Source organism: Neolamprologus brichardi, chromosome 17 (genome assembly GCF_056152115.1).
Source record: "Neolamprologus brichardi isolate AB-2024 chromosome 17, ASM5615211v1, whole genome shotgun sequence".
Classification (NCBI taxonomy): Eukaryota; Metazoa; Chordata; class Actinopteri; order Cichliformes; family Cichlidae; genus Neolamprologus; species Neolamprologus brichardi.
Genome location: NC_142120.1, coordinates 1,993,145 through 2,009,972, shown reverse-complemented (window position 1 = coordinate 2,009,972; position 16,828 = coordinate 1,993,145). Strand labels below are relative to the sequence as shown.

Below are 16,828 nucleotides of genomic sequence, written 5' to 3'. Positions count from 1 at the left end.
GCCAGCTCCACGGCACGATTAGTCAGTCCAGTTCGCCCGCCGCGCAGCAGGCGAGCGTCGACGGCAAGCGACGCTCATCCGCAGAAAGGGGATAGTTATCTTAAATCAGTTGCCAAATGATGGTGTTTCAGCCGCGTGTTAGCGGCTCCACCCAGGCTGTGGTCGCTTCATGTAGCGGCTTCTCATGGTGTTTGTCAGAGAGGCTGCTGCCTCCAACGCCCATAATAACAGACGGGTTCATTCAGAGTCGACTTTGTAGTGTGAGTGGAGGTGTCAGTTGCTGGTTTTCCTGTGTTTTACGTCAGCTGGATCGAGTCTTTAAAGCTCCTGCAAGATGCGCGTGCCAGCGCAGCGTCAGGTGTCATTCACGGGCGGGTTCGTGAATCTTTCAGATGTGGGGTTTCTCTGTGATTGCACCTGATTCTTTCTACTCCTTTTTTCTCTACGTCTCTTTCTAGATCGGTCTTGAACACGTGTCGTTTAAAGTCACGTTTTTCTTAGTTTGTATTTAGTTTTGTGTCTTTGTGGTTGGAACTTCACTGGTGTGTTCGAGGTTGTCTCATGAGCCTCCTTTTAATTACTTCTACTTTCACTCAGTCTCTTTTCAGGTGTTGCACATAATATACAGCGATGTGTTCGATGTGTTTTGCATGCGGCCATGTCTGCTGATAACACGGGACCGCAGAGACAAATGCAGGCCTGCATTTAGGCCTGTGGTGCGTGCTCAGCTGCTCGAGCTGTGACCTAAACCAGCGGCCTCGATTCCTTTTAAATTTGTTCTAGATCCTCGTGCGGGTGTAAATTTCAGTCAATGCTTCTAAAGCACAGAGGAAGAAACTTTCTCTGACTAAATGTTACTTCACGGTCTCGCCTCGGTGCCTGTGTTTCTCATGCTCGCTGTGTATGAACCAGCGTGGGACCGTCAGCCAGAGGAGCTGAGAACAGCTGGAACAGCTGGAATCTTTAAACATCAGCCCAGCGTTTGAGTCTGACGATTCCATCTGTTTACTAATTGTTGTCCTATGATCTGCCTATAGACAATTATTGGTGCATTTATTTGTATCTAGCCTTTCTTGGCTTGTAGGTTCTCTCTGTAGCTACACTGATGTTCATAAAATCTGTTACAGAGGTTTGACTGGTTAATCTTATCCAACAGCAGATGGGTTTTGTTAAACAGCAGTTCGGTTCTCGAGGCCTCGATCCATCCATTCGCTTATCCTTTTCAGGGTCGCGGGGCCCCTGGAGCCTATCCCAACTGTCTTTGGGGCGAGAGGCGGGGTACACCCCGGACAGGTCGCAGGGCTAACACATAGAAACAACCGTTCGCTCTCACATTCACACTTGTGGGCAATTTAGAGTTTCCAATTAACCTAACCGCACTAACTGGGTGTCTTTAACCGTGGGAGGAAGCCAGAGTACGCAGACACGGGGAGAACATGCAAACTCCACAGACCTTGCTGTGAGGCAACAGTACTAACCACTGTGCCACCGCTGCCCGCCTCTATCCACAAGAAAGCATATGTACACTAGCCTGTGTAAAGCTCTTTGAGTGCTCCATTAGAGTAGCAGTATATATCTATATAGATAGATAGAAGATGGGGCCTGATTATTTAAGACAAGGTCTTAAATAATCAGGCCCCATCTTATCTTAATGACCTTGTAGTACCATATCACCCTATTAGAGCACTTCGCTCTCGCTCTGCAGGCCTACTTGTTGTTCCTAGAGTATTTAAAAGTAGAATGGGAGGCAGAGCCTTCAGTTTTCAGGCCCCTCTTCTGTGGAACCAGCTTCCAGTTTGGATTCAGGAGACAGACACTATCTCTACTTTTAAGATTAGGCTTCAAACTTTCCTTTTTGCTAAAGCATATAGTTAGGGCTGGACCAGGTGACCCTGAATCCTCCCTTAGTTACGCTGCAATAGACGTAGGCTGCCGGGGGATTCCCATGATGCATTGAGTTTTTCCTTTCCAGTCACCTTTCTCACTCACTATGTGTTAACAGACCTCTCTGTATTGAATCATATCTGTTATTAACCTCTGTCTCTCTTCCACAGCATGTCTTTATCCTGTCTTCCTTCTCTCACCCCAACCAATCACAGCAGATGGCCCCGCCCCTCCCTGAGCCTGGTTCTGCCGGAGGTTTCTTCCTGTTAAAAGGGAGTTTTTCCTTCCCACTGTCGCCAAAGTGCTGCTCATAGGGGGTCATATGATTGTTGGGTTTTTCTCTGTATCTATGAAGCGCCTTGAGGCGACTTTTGTTGTGATTTGGCGCTATATAAATAAAATTGAAGTGAATTGAATTGAATATACACGGTGGCACAGTGGTTAGCACGTTTGCATGTTCTCCCCGTGTCTGCGTACTCTGGCTTCCTCCCACGGTTAAAGACACCCAGTTAGTGGGGTTAGGTTAATTGGAAACTCTAAATAGGTGTGGATGTGGCAGTGCGAACGGTTCTCTGTGTTATCCCTGTGACCTGTCCAGGGTGCACCCTGCCTCTCGCCCTAACACAGCTGGGATGGGATAGGCTCCCCCCCCCCGCCCCGCGACTCTGATAAGCAGAAGCAAATGACCCCAAGATCTCTCTCTATATAGATCTACAGAAACTGAGAGGACACTTTGTTCAGATTTAAAACGGGTGTAAAATGTGTTCTCATGAGTCATGTGGTTTCCTACATTACATGCTTCACTGAGTTAGTGAAGTGGGGTTAAAGAGAGGAATTTCCCCACAGGGATCAATAAAGTTATTATTATTATGGATCTGCACAGGAGTTTTTTATTTAGACTTGATTATTGTATTAAACCTGAATTGAACACGAGGAAAATGGATGGAACTTCTGCTGAGTTAAGCTGCCGTGGCGTTTCTTAGTATTAAAGAATCTGAGCAAACTAAATTTTCCTTTAAATAAATAAAAATGTTGAGAAACTTTCACGTCACCATTTTCCTTATTTTAAAGATTTGTGAACGAGTGAAGTCTCACTGAGACAAAAGGAAGAGGTTCTTATGTCAACTTTTCCGTGACAGAGATCCAGAAATAGATGAACTGATGATCTAAACCTCGGGTAGGATGACACGCGGTGATATTTTAGTCCAGCTGTGTAATATGTACAAATATGGATGACAGAAACCTGAAATTATAATAAGAAAATAAAGAAATCCTTACAACCAACATTGCACCACGTTTAATCATTTTTAATATTTCCTTTGACAAAAGATTTACATGGGGGACAAATGGATCCGTCTTCTATAGTATTAAACAATATACAGTACATGTCGTGTTATAATTAGCATGTGTAAAACAGAATAACAAATACTGGAACTGTCCCTCCTCTTGGATCAGATAAGTCGGGTTTGCGCTCTCGTCATTGGCCACATAGCTCCACAGCAACACCTGGTATCAGTGATGTCGATGCAGGGAAACGTTCAACGTCTGCCGGCTCTCCTCCCTGCCGGCTCGTGCACGCGTGACATTAAAAGCGATTTAGACGTGAACTACGTCTGTGACGCTAACCTGCGTTTGCACCGTGACACAATCACGTGTGCGAGTCGGTACCAGGTGTAAATCAGCTTCTCTGCAACAATTACGCTCTCAAATGTTACTGGTTATACCCGAGTGCGCTTCTTATAAATATACTTAGTGTTCCTCGGCACTGATGATTAGCAGGGTCATGTTGTGCACAGATCTCCAAAAGTCAGTTTTCTGAATATCAAAATGTTTTGTTTTTCAAACGATCCACAAATGTGGTGAGCTGCACTTCGGGATTTGAAGGCGCTGCACTGAAGGCTGCAGTCGAACAGCTGAAGAGAAAAAGGAAAAAGAAGAAGGAAACGTTCCTGCTTCCTGCTGACTTTTTTCTGACATCGATGATGAGGTCACGGAAAGATGTGGAGGAGGATTCATGACAGCGGGCTGCCTGATGCTGGGCAGGTGGGTCTACCGTGCTGGGACACGTCACCTGCTCTGATCCTGCTACGTTTTCTGCCGGCTGTGTAAAAAAGGACTCATCTGCTAAATGAGGTAATAAAGACGCACCGCAGCTCTTATTACAGCTGCTACGTAGACGCTTCCCAGGAAAGACTGACTATTCGACCGCAGCCCGAGTAAAGCAGCGTTACGTATGAAAAATCAGAGGAACCCAAACACGGCGCCTGGCAGGTGCAGGACCCCAAGCATCTGCACGCCACAGGCCACCTCTGCAGGTCAGTACTCAATACAAACGGCTCAAACGGATTCTAAGTGTTTAAACCGGCAACAACAGTTGATAGCACCATTCAAAACCAGAGCACCACAAGAGAAAACAAAAAAAGGGAAGAACAATTAAAGACGTGCTGCAGCTTCCTCTCATTGTGATGACATTTAGTGTTACGTGGCGCTGCTTTCAGCCGTGACCGGCGGGGACTTCTGCGAAGAGTCGAACCACAGCGGGCTTTCAGAGCACATCACATGTCACGCTCATGCCGTCAGATCTGATGAATCATGCTGAGCCACAAGAGGCGGCGTGATGTGTAATATAAAAGCAGCTGAAACTGCATTTGGAAAAGTGGGTGATGCATGAATCCTGCTCTGCAACGGGGAAGACAACGCAAGCTTGAGGCTGGCGCGCTGCCAGCTGCTGAGAGGGTGACATGACTACACGTGAGCTGAGAAATGTGATGTCAGCGTTGCTCCCACAGGAGTCTGAACGAAGGCTTAAGGCCGCCTGTGAATCGCCTGCGATAACAACGCGCTCTGAAAGGCCGCCTGGTCAGGTGTCTTATCTCATCCTCGCCGTGCATGCTCCCACAGGCAGCGCTGACTCACCGTGACACGCCGCGCGCTCTGACGAGTGGATTTTCCTTCATTTGGATCCTTCGTGGACGAAGCGCCGTCGAGAGAAGCGATGTCGTACAGCCGAGGTGATTACGTTTAAGCAAACTAAGCGACATGGCAAGACCGTGGCACGTTCACCGCAGCGAGACATTTATAGCCTCCACACAGACATCAAGTCAAATCACACGAAAACGAACACGAAATACAAAAGTCCTCAAACTCTTTGTGCAAATCGGCCTCTGCTCATACTTCAGCTGATAACAGCGAGGACTCGATGAATACGCCGATACGGAACAAAGCAACGACATAAAAACGACGCGGTCAAGTAAAAGCTATCTGATAACATAGACGCAGATGATCTACCTGCAACCATATTTCTTTCTGTGGGCGGGGATGTTCCGGAAAATAATTTTTTTACAAAGTGGATTTCTGAAAAACGACTAACTAAGCAAATATCACCGCCTAACAGAGGTTCAAGAGCTAAGGCTAAACTTTTCAGGCACTCAAACAAACAAGCGGGGTTCAAAAGTACTGCAACCAGTCCTGTGGCCAAAGAGAAATACAGTAGCACCAAAATATTAGAATAAAGGGAAAGTTTAGAGAGACAGAGAGAGAGAGGGGGGGGAGGTAATCCCAGTCTCTCTGCCTCTCCGGGTCTCAACAGCCTTCCCTCCAGTGGAATGTATGAACTCAGCTCGGCCCGGAGAGGTGTCCGATCTGCGTCCTGGCTGGAGAATAACAGCTCCTCCGACCAGATATAGGACCGGGCGTCCGTGTGATGCGTCCCAGTTAGATCCCACGCTCCTGCGACGGAGGCAGAGTGAGGGCTGCTGCTATGAGGCTCAGTGGGAGGGTTTCAGGCTTACTGTGTGAGTGTGCAGGACCCAAAGATGGATGCCGGACGCTCGTGGCGTCAGTGTCCCTGGCACGTCTTGCAGCACATTTGTCTGAAATATGGCCGGCTGCAGAACTTGAACCTGAGCACCAGGGGGCAGTAGGCCACAGTGTTCACATCTTTGCACTCTGAGGGGGAGACAGACAAAAGCTTGATTGGTGCGTCATCTTTGTATGTTTTCACCGTTCAGCCCGACTGCTTAATGCGTCGGCCTGAAAGCTCAATCGCACTGCAGAAGCGAAACACAACAGAAGTGTGTTTCTCTCTCGCACTAAACAATCCTTTGTTTGCACTTTCTGTCATCTCAGCAGCTGGTCCGTCGTTAAAGTCTCCCCAAAAAACACATTTTATTCAAATTCTGTCTCCATCTATTGTGTTTTATTCAACATCTTTCATGCTTTGCGTGCTTTTGCATTGTTTTTCTATTTCCTGGTGTTGTCTAAAGTTGTAGTCTTCAGGGGTCCCCAACCTTTTTTGCACCACCGACCGGTTTATGTCCGACCATATTTTCACGGACCAGCCTTTAACATCTACCTGCTTAGCACTTTTATTTTTGTTTAAGTGTTGTCTTACAGTATGTTTTGCACTAAGTACCGCAGCAATTTCCTAACGTTGTAAACCTGCTCAACATTTGGCAATAAAACCCTTTCTGATTCTGATTTAAGGTGTCGCGGATCAATATAACAAAATCAAAGCAGCACCAAAAAAAGAAGATTTATTTATAACACACGGAAAATACCCGGGGAAACCGAGTCAACGATAAAAACTAAAAAATTTTTTTAGACCACGTATTTAAACAAAGCCCTGTTTGATCGATCACCAATAACTCAGCCTACCACCTTAGCGTTTTATTTCTGTTTATTGCCAGTGTTGAAGTAGTTTTTGTCTTATTTGTGTGTCTTAGCCCTTGCTGTTGTGTTGTCTGTTGTTTTTTTGTTTTGTGTCTTTTTTTTCTCTCTTATATCAAAAAAATCTCAATAAACATAAAAAAGCGCTAAAAACCAAAAAAAACCTTGGAAACCATAAACGTCACACCCGAGCCTCAACTCTGGCGGCCTGGTACCACCCAGGGGTTGGGGGCCGCTGGTCCACTCGCCCTTAGCACGATTAGCATCTCTTTTGATTCTGATTCTTGTTACACTGAAAATGGTGTAATCCAATTACACCATGTCAGCTGGTACCACTGCTAACTGGTCAACCAGTTTAACTTAAATGAACAAGATCAGCACAACAGATTGAAGCTAAACACAACAAGCGAAACTTAACTCGGGTGCTTTCACTTAAATCTACACAAGACGAATTAAAAAAATATATTTTAATGCTCGTTGTTATTTAAAGTTGTGCTGCAGATTGTTTATTATTGTTTATTATTGTTTGCCACCTCAAGCCCTACTTCCTGTTTCAGTTTCTGGTTACTTTGAGTCAAATTTATTTTGCTTAGTTTATTGTTTTCTTCCTCTTTCGTGCCAAGTTTGTTCCTGCGAGTCCGTCCTCCCAGGTTAGGCACTTCCTGTTTTACTTTGGTAGTCTGCTGTGACTTTGCTGTATTTCTGCTTCACTCGTCTAATTGTTTCGACTGTGCTCGCCGCCTTTTTCTGCTCGCCTCGTTACCTTTTGTATTTAGCGCCTCGTTCTTCCCTTGTCCACATTACCACATACTTACTAATATTTCCGCTCGAGGTGAAAATGTTTGCTTGTGTTTTTGGAACATATTATGCTTTAATTTTCTTAACTGCATTTGGCTGCCACGTTCCCCACAGCTCATCGTCACAATTTCAGATTTGTTCTTTAGGCTTTTCGTTACTAAAGCACATCATTTGTTCCAGTTTCTTTAATTGAACAGTTGAAAGGCTGAGAGGTGCAGAGGAGGGATGACGGACATGTTTAACTAAAGACGTTAAAGATGTTGTGAACCAGGAGGAAAAGATTTATTGAAGTGAAGGAGGGTTAGTGTGACGCAGATGATTTCCTGCGGCGACTGCTAAAGGAAGAAGATTCGTTTTATTCAACATTACGTTGCAGGACAGTCAAAGAAGGCAGGAAGCGCTCACCTTCAGGGTTTTCTATGCTGACGGGCAGACTGGTGTCACATTTACTCTTGCACTGCTGCATGGCTACAGGCCGCTGATGATCCAGACACTCGTTGGAGGGCTGTCCCGTGTGGGTCAGACACTGCACCGAGCGCATCTCCTGACCCAGACCACACTTTGCAGAACACTACAGCACAAAGACACAATGAATCCTGCGCTTACAACTGCAGTCATTTCACTGAGAACAAAGACATGAGTCAGATCGATATCGCCGTCAATATTAGTGTATGTAAGAGACAGTTACTGTACGAGTGTACACAGGGCCACAAAAGCATTCCTGATTCCCAGTTTTTCCATATTTGTCACTCTTACATGTTTCAGATTATCAAACAAATTTTAACATTAGTAACAAAATAAACAAAAACACATAAAATGCAGTTTTTAAAGGATGATTTAATTTATTATGGCAATAAAAAGCTTTCTAAACCAACCTGGCTTCATGTGAAAAGGTAGTTTCTTAACTGTGATTAACCATGTTTTTGGGAAATTTGAGTTTCATTTCTGCGGCTATAACCCGATTACTGCCAGACGTGCCGAATTGAAAAATCACTTAAACTGAAGCTAAAAGACACACAACAATCTAAAAACACAGTCTGGAGGTTTTGGGACTGCAGTGAGAACCATTATCCACAAATGGAGCGGCGGGGAACCTCGCAGGCCTGCGTCAGTTCAACTCAGAGTTCATGATTCAACAATCAGAAAGGGACCGGGTCAAACGGCGCCGATGGGAGAAATGGCTAAAACAACAAAATGAAGGTTTTGGAGTGACTCAGGCGTGTCCTCAAACAGGCGATAAAAAAGAAACGCTCCGACGTGGATGAATTACAACTATTCTGCAAAGAGGAATGGGCAAAAATTCCTCCACAGCGATGTGAAAGTCAGATATCGCAAACGCCTGATTTTGCAGTTCTTGCTGCCGAGAGTTTCACAGCCAGGTTTAAGGGCTCGCTCACATTTTTCCCCTAACGACAAAATCATAATTTAAAAACTTTGGTTGTCTTTGTCTAATATTAAAATTCGTTTGTCTGTCTGAAACATGTGAGTGTGACAAATAAGCAAAAAAAACGAAGAAATCAGGAAGAGGCGAATATGTTTCCGAGTCTGTTTTTACCTCTCCCCAGGGACCCGTCACCCACTGAGGGGGAGGGCAGCGCTGCAGATTACAGCGGACCCTGGAGGTGGGCCGGCCATGTTTTGGACACTTGGACTCTGGCAGCGTGTCGCCACTCTCCCCACTCTTACACAAAACCACGCGGTGCCTGTAGCCAGGGCCACAGCTGGGGGTGCACTGCAGAGAGAAAAGGAAAGAGAGAAAACGTCAGGCAGGAAGGTAAAGAGAGGAAGCCGGGCGAAGGTGCAGCAGGCTGCAGCTTGTAAAACCACAACTCTCTCAGCAGAGGGCAGCAGCTGTACAGGAAACAAAGCTGAGAAACTAGCGAGTTCCTGTAAAACAGCTGGGCATGATTCCTGCCACGGCTACGTTACATAAGACGTCAGAGAAAAGTTGAACCCGGACTGATTTCTGACACTATTTAATTCAGTTTCAATTCATCCAGAACTGTGAGAACAAAGTTTCGTTCCAGGAACAAAGCAGTGAACAAGAAGGACTTTTTATACTGTTGTAGTTAAGCAACAACCAACAAGACGTGTCGCATAAGAGAGTCACGGCTCTCCGACAGCCTGAAACTTCCTCAAACTAGCTGTCACATTCCCCTGTGATGGTTTTAACAGCATGCATTGGTGAGTGACGCTGCATGTTCAGAGCTCCGTGCCCCTGTTGTGTATTTCAAGGCTAAGGTACTCTTACTTTCTGTGCTGGCAGACGTTTGGGTTTCTTGGGTTCAACTGGAAAAGAAACGACTGCTTCATCCGAGAGGAATTTCTCAAACTCGGGCATTGCTTCAAAATCAGACACGAGCTGCCTAAAAAGTGCTCTCACGACGGGAAACGCTCAGATGGCCGGCCTACCTCCGACCAGTCCAGGGCCAGCCATTCAGGGGGGCAGCTGTGGTTGTTGCAGGGCTCGGTGAATGAAGGGCGAGGGGGGGTGCAGGCTGAGTCGTCCAGGATCTTCTCCTCCGTTGTGGAGATCCTCCTTTTGCACAACACCTCCCGAGTCCGCAGGCCGCCGTTGCAGCTGCGGCTGCACTCTGACCACTCTCCTGTCCACCAGCTAGAAGATGTGTGGATGCAATAAAAGCAGGGAGATGATAGCATAAAAAAGCAAACACAGGTAATAGGTGCAAAAGTGCCAAGCTAATAAACACAAAACAGCCCAAATAGAAAGAGTAACAGGAACCTAAACTGGAACCTGCAGTTTTAGACAGATATAGAGTGCACAGTGATAACAGACGTTTCAGTGGAAATCCAGAAATCTGCATCTCATGTGGGTCCACTCACGTTGGGGAGCACGGCTCAGTGTTGCAGGATCGTCTCTTCTCTTTGGGTTTGCTCTTCTTGTCACAGAAGTGGTTGTAGACGGCCGACTGATCCGCCTGCTTCTTACACACCACCTGCTGGATCTGCACACCTGCAGGCAAAAGCGTCTCTTATTAACACGTTCAAGGCATCAACCATAATCATTTAACTCAACTCTATTGATATTAGGGCTGCCACGATTAGTCGACTAGTCACGATTACGTCGACTATCAAAATCGTCGACGACTGATTTAATAGTCGACGCGTCGTTTGAAGCTTTGTAAGATCACAAAAGACGCAGGAATAAGTAGTAGGATTTGAGAGTGTAATAACGGACTGAAACAGAAGGTGGCAGCACTGCATGTACAAGGATGCCAGCTGCCGTTAAACCCCGAAGAAGAAGAAGCTGTGTCCCAGAATTCATAGCGCAGCCCAGCTCAGTTTCCAACAATGGCGGCAGCTAGTTAGTTTTAATATTACTCTTATTATTCTTTCTGGGTCACAAAATAAACGTTTAACATATTTTCAGGCGAGAATGTAGCTGTGTAAACCTCACATATCTGCTCAGTTTATCAAGACACCACATATTTTCAAAAGCGCTCCGACGTTTTCGGAGACGTCTGTTACCCACTAGCTCGATAGCTAGCCGGGGGCTAGGCTAACTAGAGCCGTGAGGACACCGGACTCCCGGCTAATCGTTTTCAAACCCACCGCCGTCTTTCGCTACTCAGGTTAAACATGATATATAAGTCACTTAGATAACTTAAAAATGTTATTGTTTGGCTTTTTTTTGTATTTTATTTGTTCCTGAGTAAATCGGTTTGGCTGAGATTAAAGTTATAGTTTTTACACAGCTGAATAAACGTCAAGCAGACAGCTGATTATCAGAAGTGTGAGATGCTCGAGAATTTACTCCGGTGTCCTGTTATATTTTAGACAGCAAGGAGTTTATTAAACTTCAACGAAACAATCTGCAAATTTCATTAAAATTTAATAAACTATCATCTTGTCTTTATTTTTAGTTAGCACATACCTTAAACACTTAAAGCTGTAAGCTAATGATAGTTATATAAGAGCAGATGCTGCTGGTGCAATAAGCTGTACGTTTTACGTCCAATGGATGATGATCTGATTAGTCGACTAATTGCAAAAATAATCGGTGACTAGTCGACTATCAAAATAATTGTTTGTGGCAGCCCTAATTGATATGGTGACAAATCCCAATAACAGTCGTCTCAAGGCGCTTTATATTGTAAGGTAAAGACCAGCAACGATCAAATGAGCCCCTCTGAGCAGGTACTTGGCGACAGTGGGAAGGAAAAACCCCTTTAACAGGAAGTAACCTTCAGCAGAGCCGGGCTCGAGAAGAGCAGCTACCTGCTGCGAGCGGCTGGGCATGAAGCGAGTAAACATTGTCCGATCAAGCGTCATATTGTACACAGTCGTGTCTTAAATGCTCGTTTAAGCTGTGAAAGCCAGGGAAGTCTACTTTATAACATGTGTGTGTGGGTTCTCAGTCATCCAGGTGATGTTTGCCTCCTTAGACTTCCAGGTGAAGCTTCCACAAAGAGAACGCAACAAACAAAAGCAGCTGTCTGAATGTTTTCCTTCTATATTCGCAGCCTCCACGCCAACTCATCCAGAGGGAAAACAAGTTTTTATCACGTAAAGCGAAACGGGTCATTAACTCACAAACGCCGGGGAGGAAAAATAAAAGTTGGCTACGTGTGATACTGCTGAAGCTGATGGAGATGTGCTCCAACACCTCTGGCTTCGACTCCGAGAAAACTCGAGTGTCTTCTCCGGGTCAGCGCACACCTACTAAGATTGATGCCGCGGGCTTGTGTGTGTGTACATGTTTAGAGAGAAACACAAGCGTGCATCGGGTCAAAGCTCCCGACCAAAACATTCTTTGTGAAATTCTTTCATATTTGTTCGATGAGGAAATTCAGATTACTCTCTCGAGTCTGTTGGAAAAACAGGAGACGGCCGTGCACCGAGCAGCTACTTAGCTTAGCGTAAAAACTGAAAACACGGGAGCCGGTCTGAGGTTAAGAACACGTTGCATGAGTGAAACTTGTGTCCTTGAAGGCCAGTGTATTTGTGATTTCATACATTCAAAAGCAGCTTGGTGTTTACGTGGTGTTGGAACAAGTTTATCTAACGTTAGCAGCACATTATTTTAGCTACAACCAAGTGCAGCCGGGGAATCGAGCCGCCGGCGCCCGTTTGTGTCGTTTACCTCCAGCGCAGAGAGCTGAGCAGCGAGACCACGAGGTGTAGTGCCAGGCAAAGCCGTTCAGAGGATCCCTGCTGAGGGGCGGGTTGAAACGATAGTGTATCCCTGGGTTTTCTTCCCTCACCAGCACCTATAGGAAAAAGGAAAATTCAAGCTGACTCACTTAGTATCGCCTCATTTTCAGAAGGCCTGCTCGGAGGCGTCTCTGCTCTTGTTCTCACCATGACGAACAGGGTGATGTTTGTCGGCCCCAGAGATTCGAGAGTTTCCGGCCCATCGGCGGGCCGCCTGTAGTGGAACGTGGTGCCGGCGATATTGAACCTGCGTGGCGTGTCAATGTTCAGCTTCCCATTGATGAAGTACTGATCGCCTTTACTCTTCAGTGCTGGGGTGAAATAAAAGATTATTATGTGCAACGACTTGTTTTTAACTACAAATCTAAGAGGGCATCGTCTTACCAAGGTAGTTGAGGGAGATGTTGAGCTCCTGTATGTGGATGAACACGGACCCTTTGGGAATTCTGACCACCTCTTCATAACCTGAGACGGATAAAGCCACACAAAGTCAAAAGCTGAAAACTGAGCGAATGAGCTTTATTCTCCAAGGATCACGGGAGCGATGCATAAGTAGTGTTTAGCTTCGTGGGACGCCAATGGGCTAAGCAGAGGCTATAGATTCCAGCTGCATTCCTGGGCAGCGCTCCTCGGCCGCTCCGCACAGCTCTTTGCTCGAGAGCGAGAACTATGCCAAGAGCCTCCTTTTTCCTTCCATCTGTTTTGGTCTCTTGTCCCCTTTTATGCTCGTCTCACCTCCAACCGCTCTCCCACTGCTTTCCTCAGATCTGTTCTGCCGTGAGGCCAGCAGTCCGGCCGATGCAGCCCTGGAAATAACTTCAGCTCATAGAGGAAGAAGGAATGAACAAAAGAAGAAATAAAGTATAGCCCGTGACCTGAGAGTGACCCAGCTCCGGGTCTGTAGGAGGAGATGCTTACTTGAAAAGAGTGAGAAGCATTTAGTCTCAGACAAAGAGTAGCTGTGTGGTAAACAGAGAGCAAATGATCTGTGCAGCACCCGGTCCCCGAAGCTTCTCACTGCCTATCACAACCAGGCCGGCAGTGAGGCAGGTAGACTGGCCGGAGACTTGAAATGTCTACAAATGTGCCTTTTTTCACCAGCAGTCTGATTCAAAGGAATCCTACTCATCGGTACAGTGAAACGGTCTGACAGGAAGTCATAGATTTAGGTCCCACATCGTGCTCTGCAGCTCTACTGGAGGTCAAAAACTCCACAGGGAGCCCTGAAATCACCGAAACAGAGAGGAAAAGAGAAGCACAGCCTGGAGGCTTTAGAAGTTTAATGAGATCAAAATCTCGCTGTGGACACGACTGAATGATTCTGCTACTCATAAATCTGCCGCTGACCAGAATAGGCCGTCCCGTGCCTGCAGTTTGAGTTTGGCTGGAGATGAGAACATACTGTGATCAAGTTTGTGAGTTTACATTTAAAATCCAAGTGAGCTACATCTGCTGGTTGTACTGATAAAAATGTATAGTGCCAAAAAATCTGTAGCCACGTTTGTCCATGTGGCCCCAAAGGTGTGTAAACCCCATCAAACACCTGTGGGATGAACTTCAGCGCCGGCTGTGCTCACCAGTGCCTCCTTAACTGGTTTGGGCACATCTGCAGACTGCTGCAGCTGGTTCTGAAAACCTTCCAAGAAAATGTTACAGCAGCACTCGTGGTTTTGAAATATGGTGTGCAACTACCACTAACAGTGCTCGATTCTGTAGCTGCGCTGCTATTGCACAGATTGGAGTGGGTGGTCGACCGTGGAAAGACACAAATCAAACGTTGGCTCCAGCTGCAGGAAACACCACTTCAGCCTTACTAATGGATTTTATTTTTTTTTAAAGGAAACAATAAAGTGAGATATTTTGAGGTTAGTGGATCCCTCGGCTTGGGGTTGACAGGCCGGCCTGGCCGCTGTGGTTCAGCTGCCTGCTCAGGGTGTGTCCCCTTTCAGGAACCCTGTGAGGGGGTGAGAGGCGTTGACAGTTGGGTGAGAGACTCTGGAGTTGGTGTTGTGGGGAGAAAGTAACCCGAAATAGCTCCGTCGGCAGCAGGACCTCAAGCCACGCTGGCTGGACCTGACCTAAATCTGTCCGCCACGTGTCCCTGGGTGGCCAGTGGATAAATGCACCAACATGTATGTAGTGTATGGTGTATGCAACATACGATTATATCTGCACGTTCCTTAAGTGTTTTTCTGTGCGTCCTTACGTTCCTGGGGTGGTATTCGATGCAGATGTGACGTTTGGTTTCCTTTTTCACACCAAAACAACGTCCAACGACTTTTATTTGGCAGCTGGCCTATGCTCTGTCTTAATGCTGCGACACCTGACAGGTTAAACCCATTGAGTCAACATTTTGTTATGAAGCTATGCAGATGACATCCAGGCATATCTTTCTAAAAACTCACTTGGAGCCCACGCTGATGGACGGACGCATAGACTCCTGTGGCATTCGTATAAAAAGTTAAAAGAATATCCAGGAATTTATAGACTTTGTAAAACAGGAATTGCCTTTTTCCCCCAGGTGCTAATGATAAGTGACTGTTACGATCTGTATGGCCAACCTAAAGTCTGGAGTGCATCAACTCTCACCTGCTACGTGTAAACACATCATTAATCTCTAAGCATTTATCAGACAAACGCCGACTACAACAGGTGCTGAAATAAAAGATTGCGTGTGGACGTGATGCAGAGTTTAGTTACCTTTATCGTATAAATAACGCTCGCAGCGCGCTGCTGTGAGCAGAGTTTGCATGAGAACAGACAATTAAATTATATATTTTGAAAGTCTGGGATATCCTAACTCACACCGCAAGGCAGCTTTCCAAGGAGCACTCAGAATCCAGAGCGTCCAAATGTGCACATTTCTGGGTCAACAGATGAATTACATTGCATAATTTCTCGTGGCAAATACCTCAACTTAGTCCAAATCTTGGAAAAGTGGACCCCGTTCAAATATTGAAAGTCCCCGCCCCCAAATAAAGTCAAATAAGTGAATCTTTATCGACAACACAGCAGCATTTTACACATTGACCGGTGATTATTTTTAGTCCTCTACCTCCTTCTGGCAGCGAGTCGTTGAAGACTCCCTCCACAGACGTGCAGCTGCTCCCGTCGCCACCGCAGATCCGGCAGCGGTCCTCGCGTACGTCTGAGCCGAGGACACGGTCGCAACCGACGTGCTGCGGGAAGGGAGAAACTAGTGAGCCGCAGGGTCACTCGGGGTCACGGGTGAAGGGGCACAGGCAGTAAGTGGAGAGGTGTCAGAGGCCGGCCTGAGGGATTACCTCCTAATGTCTTCCAGGCCACTTTTTCAAAACACAGAAATATCAGATGGTAACTCCAGATGTGTTTTTCTGATCCTGTGCAGACATAAAGCTCTTAGGTTGCTAAACTCATAGCTGTCGACATAAATAAATTTCATGATGAGCGTTACAGGTGGTTTTACTCAAACTGTTTCGCAGCGAAGCAAACCTAAACAAAAGTGCAGAAAACGAATAGCAACAGCTCTTATTCTCATATATTCCTGTGGCAGCTGCTTATTGTACAGCAGGATAATTAGGCTTAAGTTTATTATTACTTTAACAGCGATTGGATCGCAGTTCAGAATTAAATGAGTCAAAATGCTGATTCATCCGGTGGCTTCGTGAGGAGGGGTGAGCTATAAAAGCTTATAATCTTAGAGATCCCAACACGTGTTGCCCAGATCGGGTTTCCCCGTCCTCAAACAGCAGAAAATGAAACACATACCATCTCTGTGTCCATTCGATCAATCTCACTAAATACAACAAATATAAACATTGATCCAGAAACTGTTATTTCTGAGCTGAAACAATGACTCAGTGGATTAGTTATTGGCACCCATGTCACAACAAACCAGGAACGAGTTCCTCAAAGGTTTGAATTTGATGTTTTTCTTTGAATTCAATTCAATTTTATTTATACAGCATCAAATCACAACAACAGCTGCCTCAAGGTGCTTTATATTGTACATACAGAGAAAACTCAATGATCATATGAAGCCCTATGAGCAAGCACGTTGGCGACAGTGGGAAGGAAAAACTCCCTTTTAACAGGAAGAAACCTCCAGCAGAACCAGGCTCATGGAGGGGCGGGGCCATCTGCTGCGACAGAAGGAAGACAGGATAAAGACATGCTGTGGAAGAGAGCCAGAGATCAATAATTATATAATAATAATACTAATAAATCAGATTTACGAAGGTTTCACATCATTACTGTATTTAAGTTAATTTGCAGTAACTGGTGTACGCTGTAAACTCTTTGGTTTATTGTCTGTGAAGGTTCT

The 16,828-nt window shown here is 45.8% G+C and overlaps 1 protein-coding gene across 2 annotated transcripts in view; it reads right to left on the bottom strand.

Annotated features, from left to right (window-relative positions):
* Nucleotides 1–3,181: 3,181 nt before the first annotated feature.
* adamts10 (ADAM metallopeptidase with thrombospondin type 1 motif, 10) overlaps nucleotides 3,182–16,828 on the bottom strand; it is a 55,843-nt gene continuing 42,196 nt past the window's right edge. For both annotated transcript variants that reach the window (XM_087830665.1, XM_087830666.1), the window contains 9 exons: nucleotides 15,581–15,704; nucleotides 12,910–12,990; nucleotides 12,673–12,836; nucleotides 12,455–12,581; nucleotides 10,195–10,324; nucleotides 9,763–9,967; nucleotides 8,906–9,082; nucleotides 7,756–7,921; nucleotides 3,182–5,832 (listed from right to left, as the gene is read on the bottom strand). In XM_087830665.1, coding sequence (XP_087686791.1) covers nucleotides 5,723–5,832; nucleotides 7,756–7,921; nucleotides 8,906–9,082; nucleotides 9,763–9,967; nucleotides 10,195–10,324; nucleotides 12,455–12,581; nucleotides 12,673–12,836; nucleotides 12,910–12,990; nucleotides 15,581–15,704 — 1,284 coding nt within the window. In that variant the 3' untranslated portion in view covers nucleotides 3,182–5,722. The remainder of the gene's footprint in view (nucleotides 5,833–7,755; nucleotides 7,922–8,905; nucleotides 9,083–9,762; nucleotides 9,968–10,194; nucleotides 10,325–12,454; nucleotides 12,582–12,672; nucleotides 12,837–12,909; nucleotides 12,991–15,580; nucleotides 15,705–16,828) is intronic.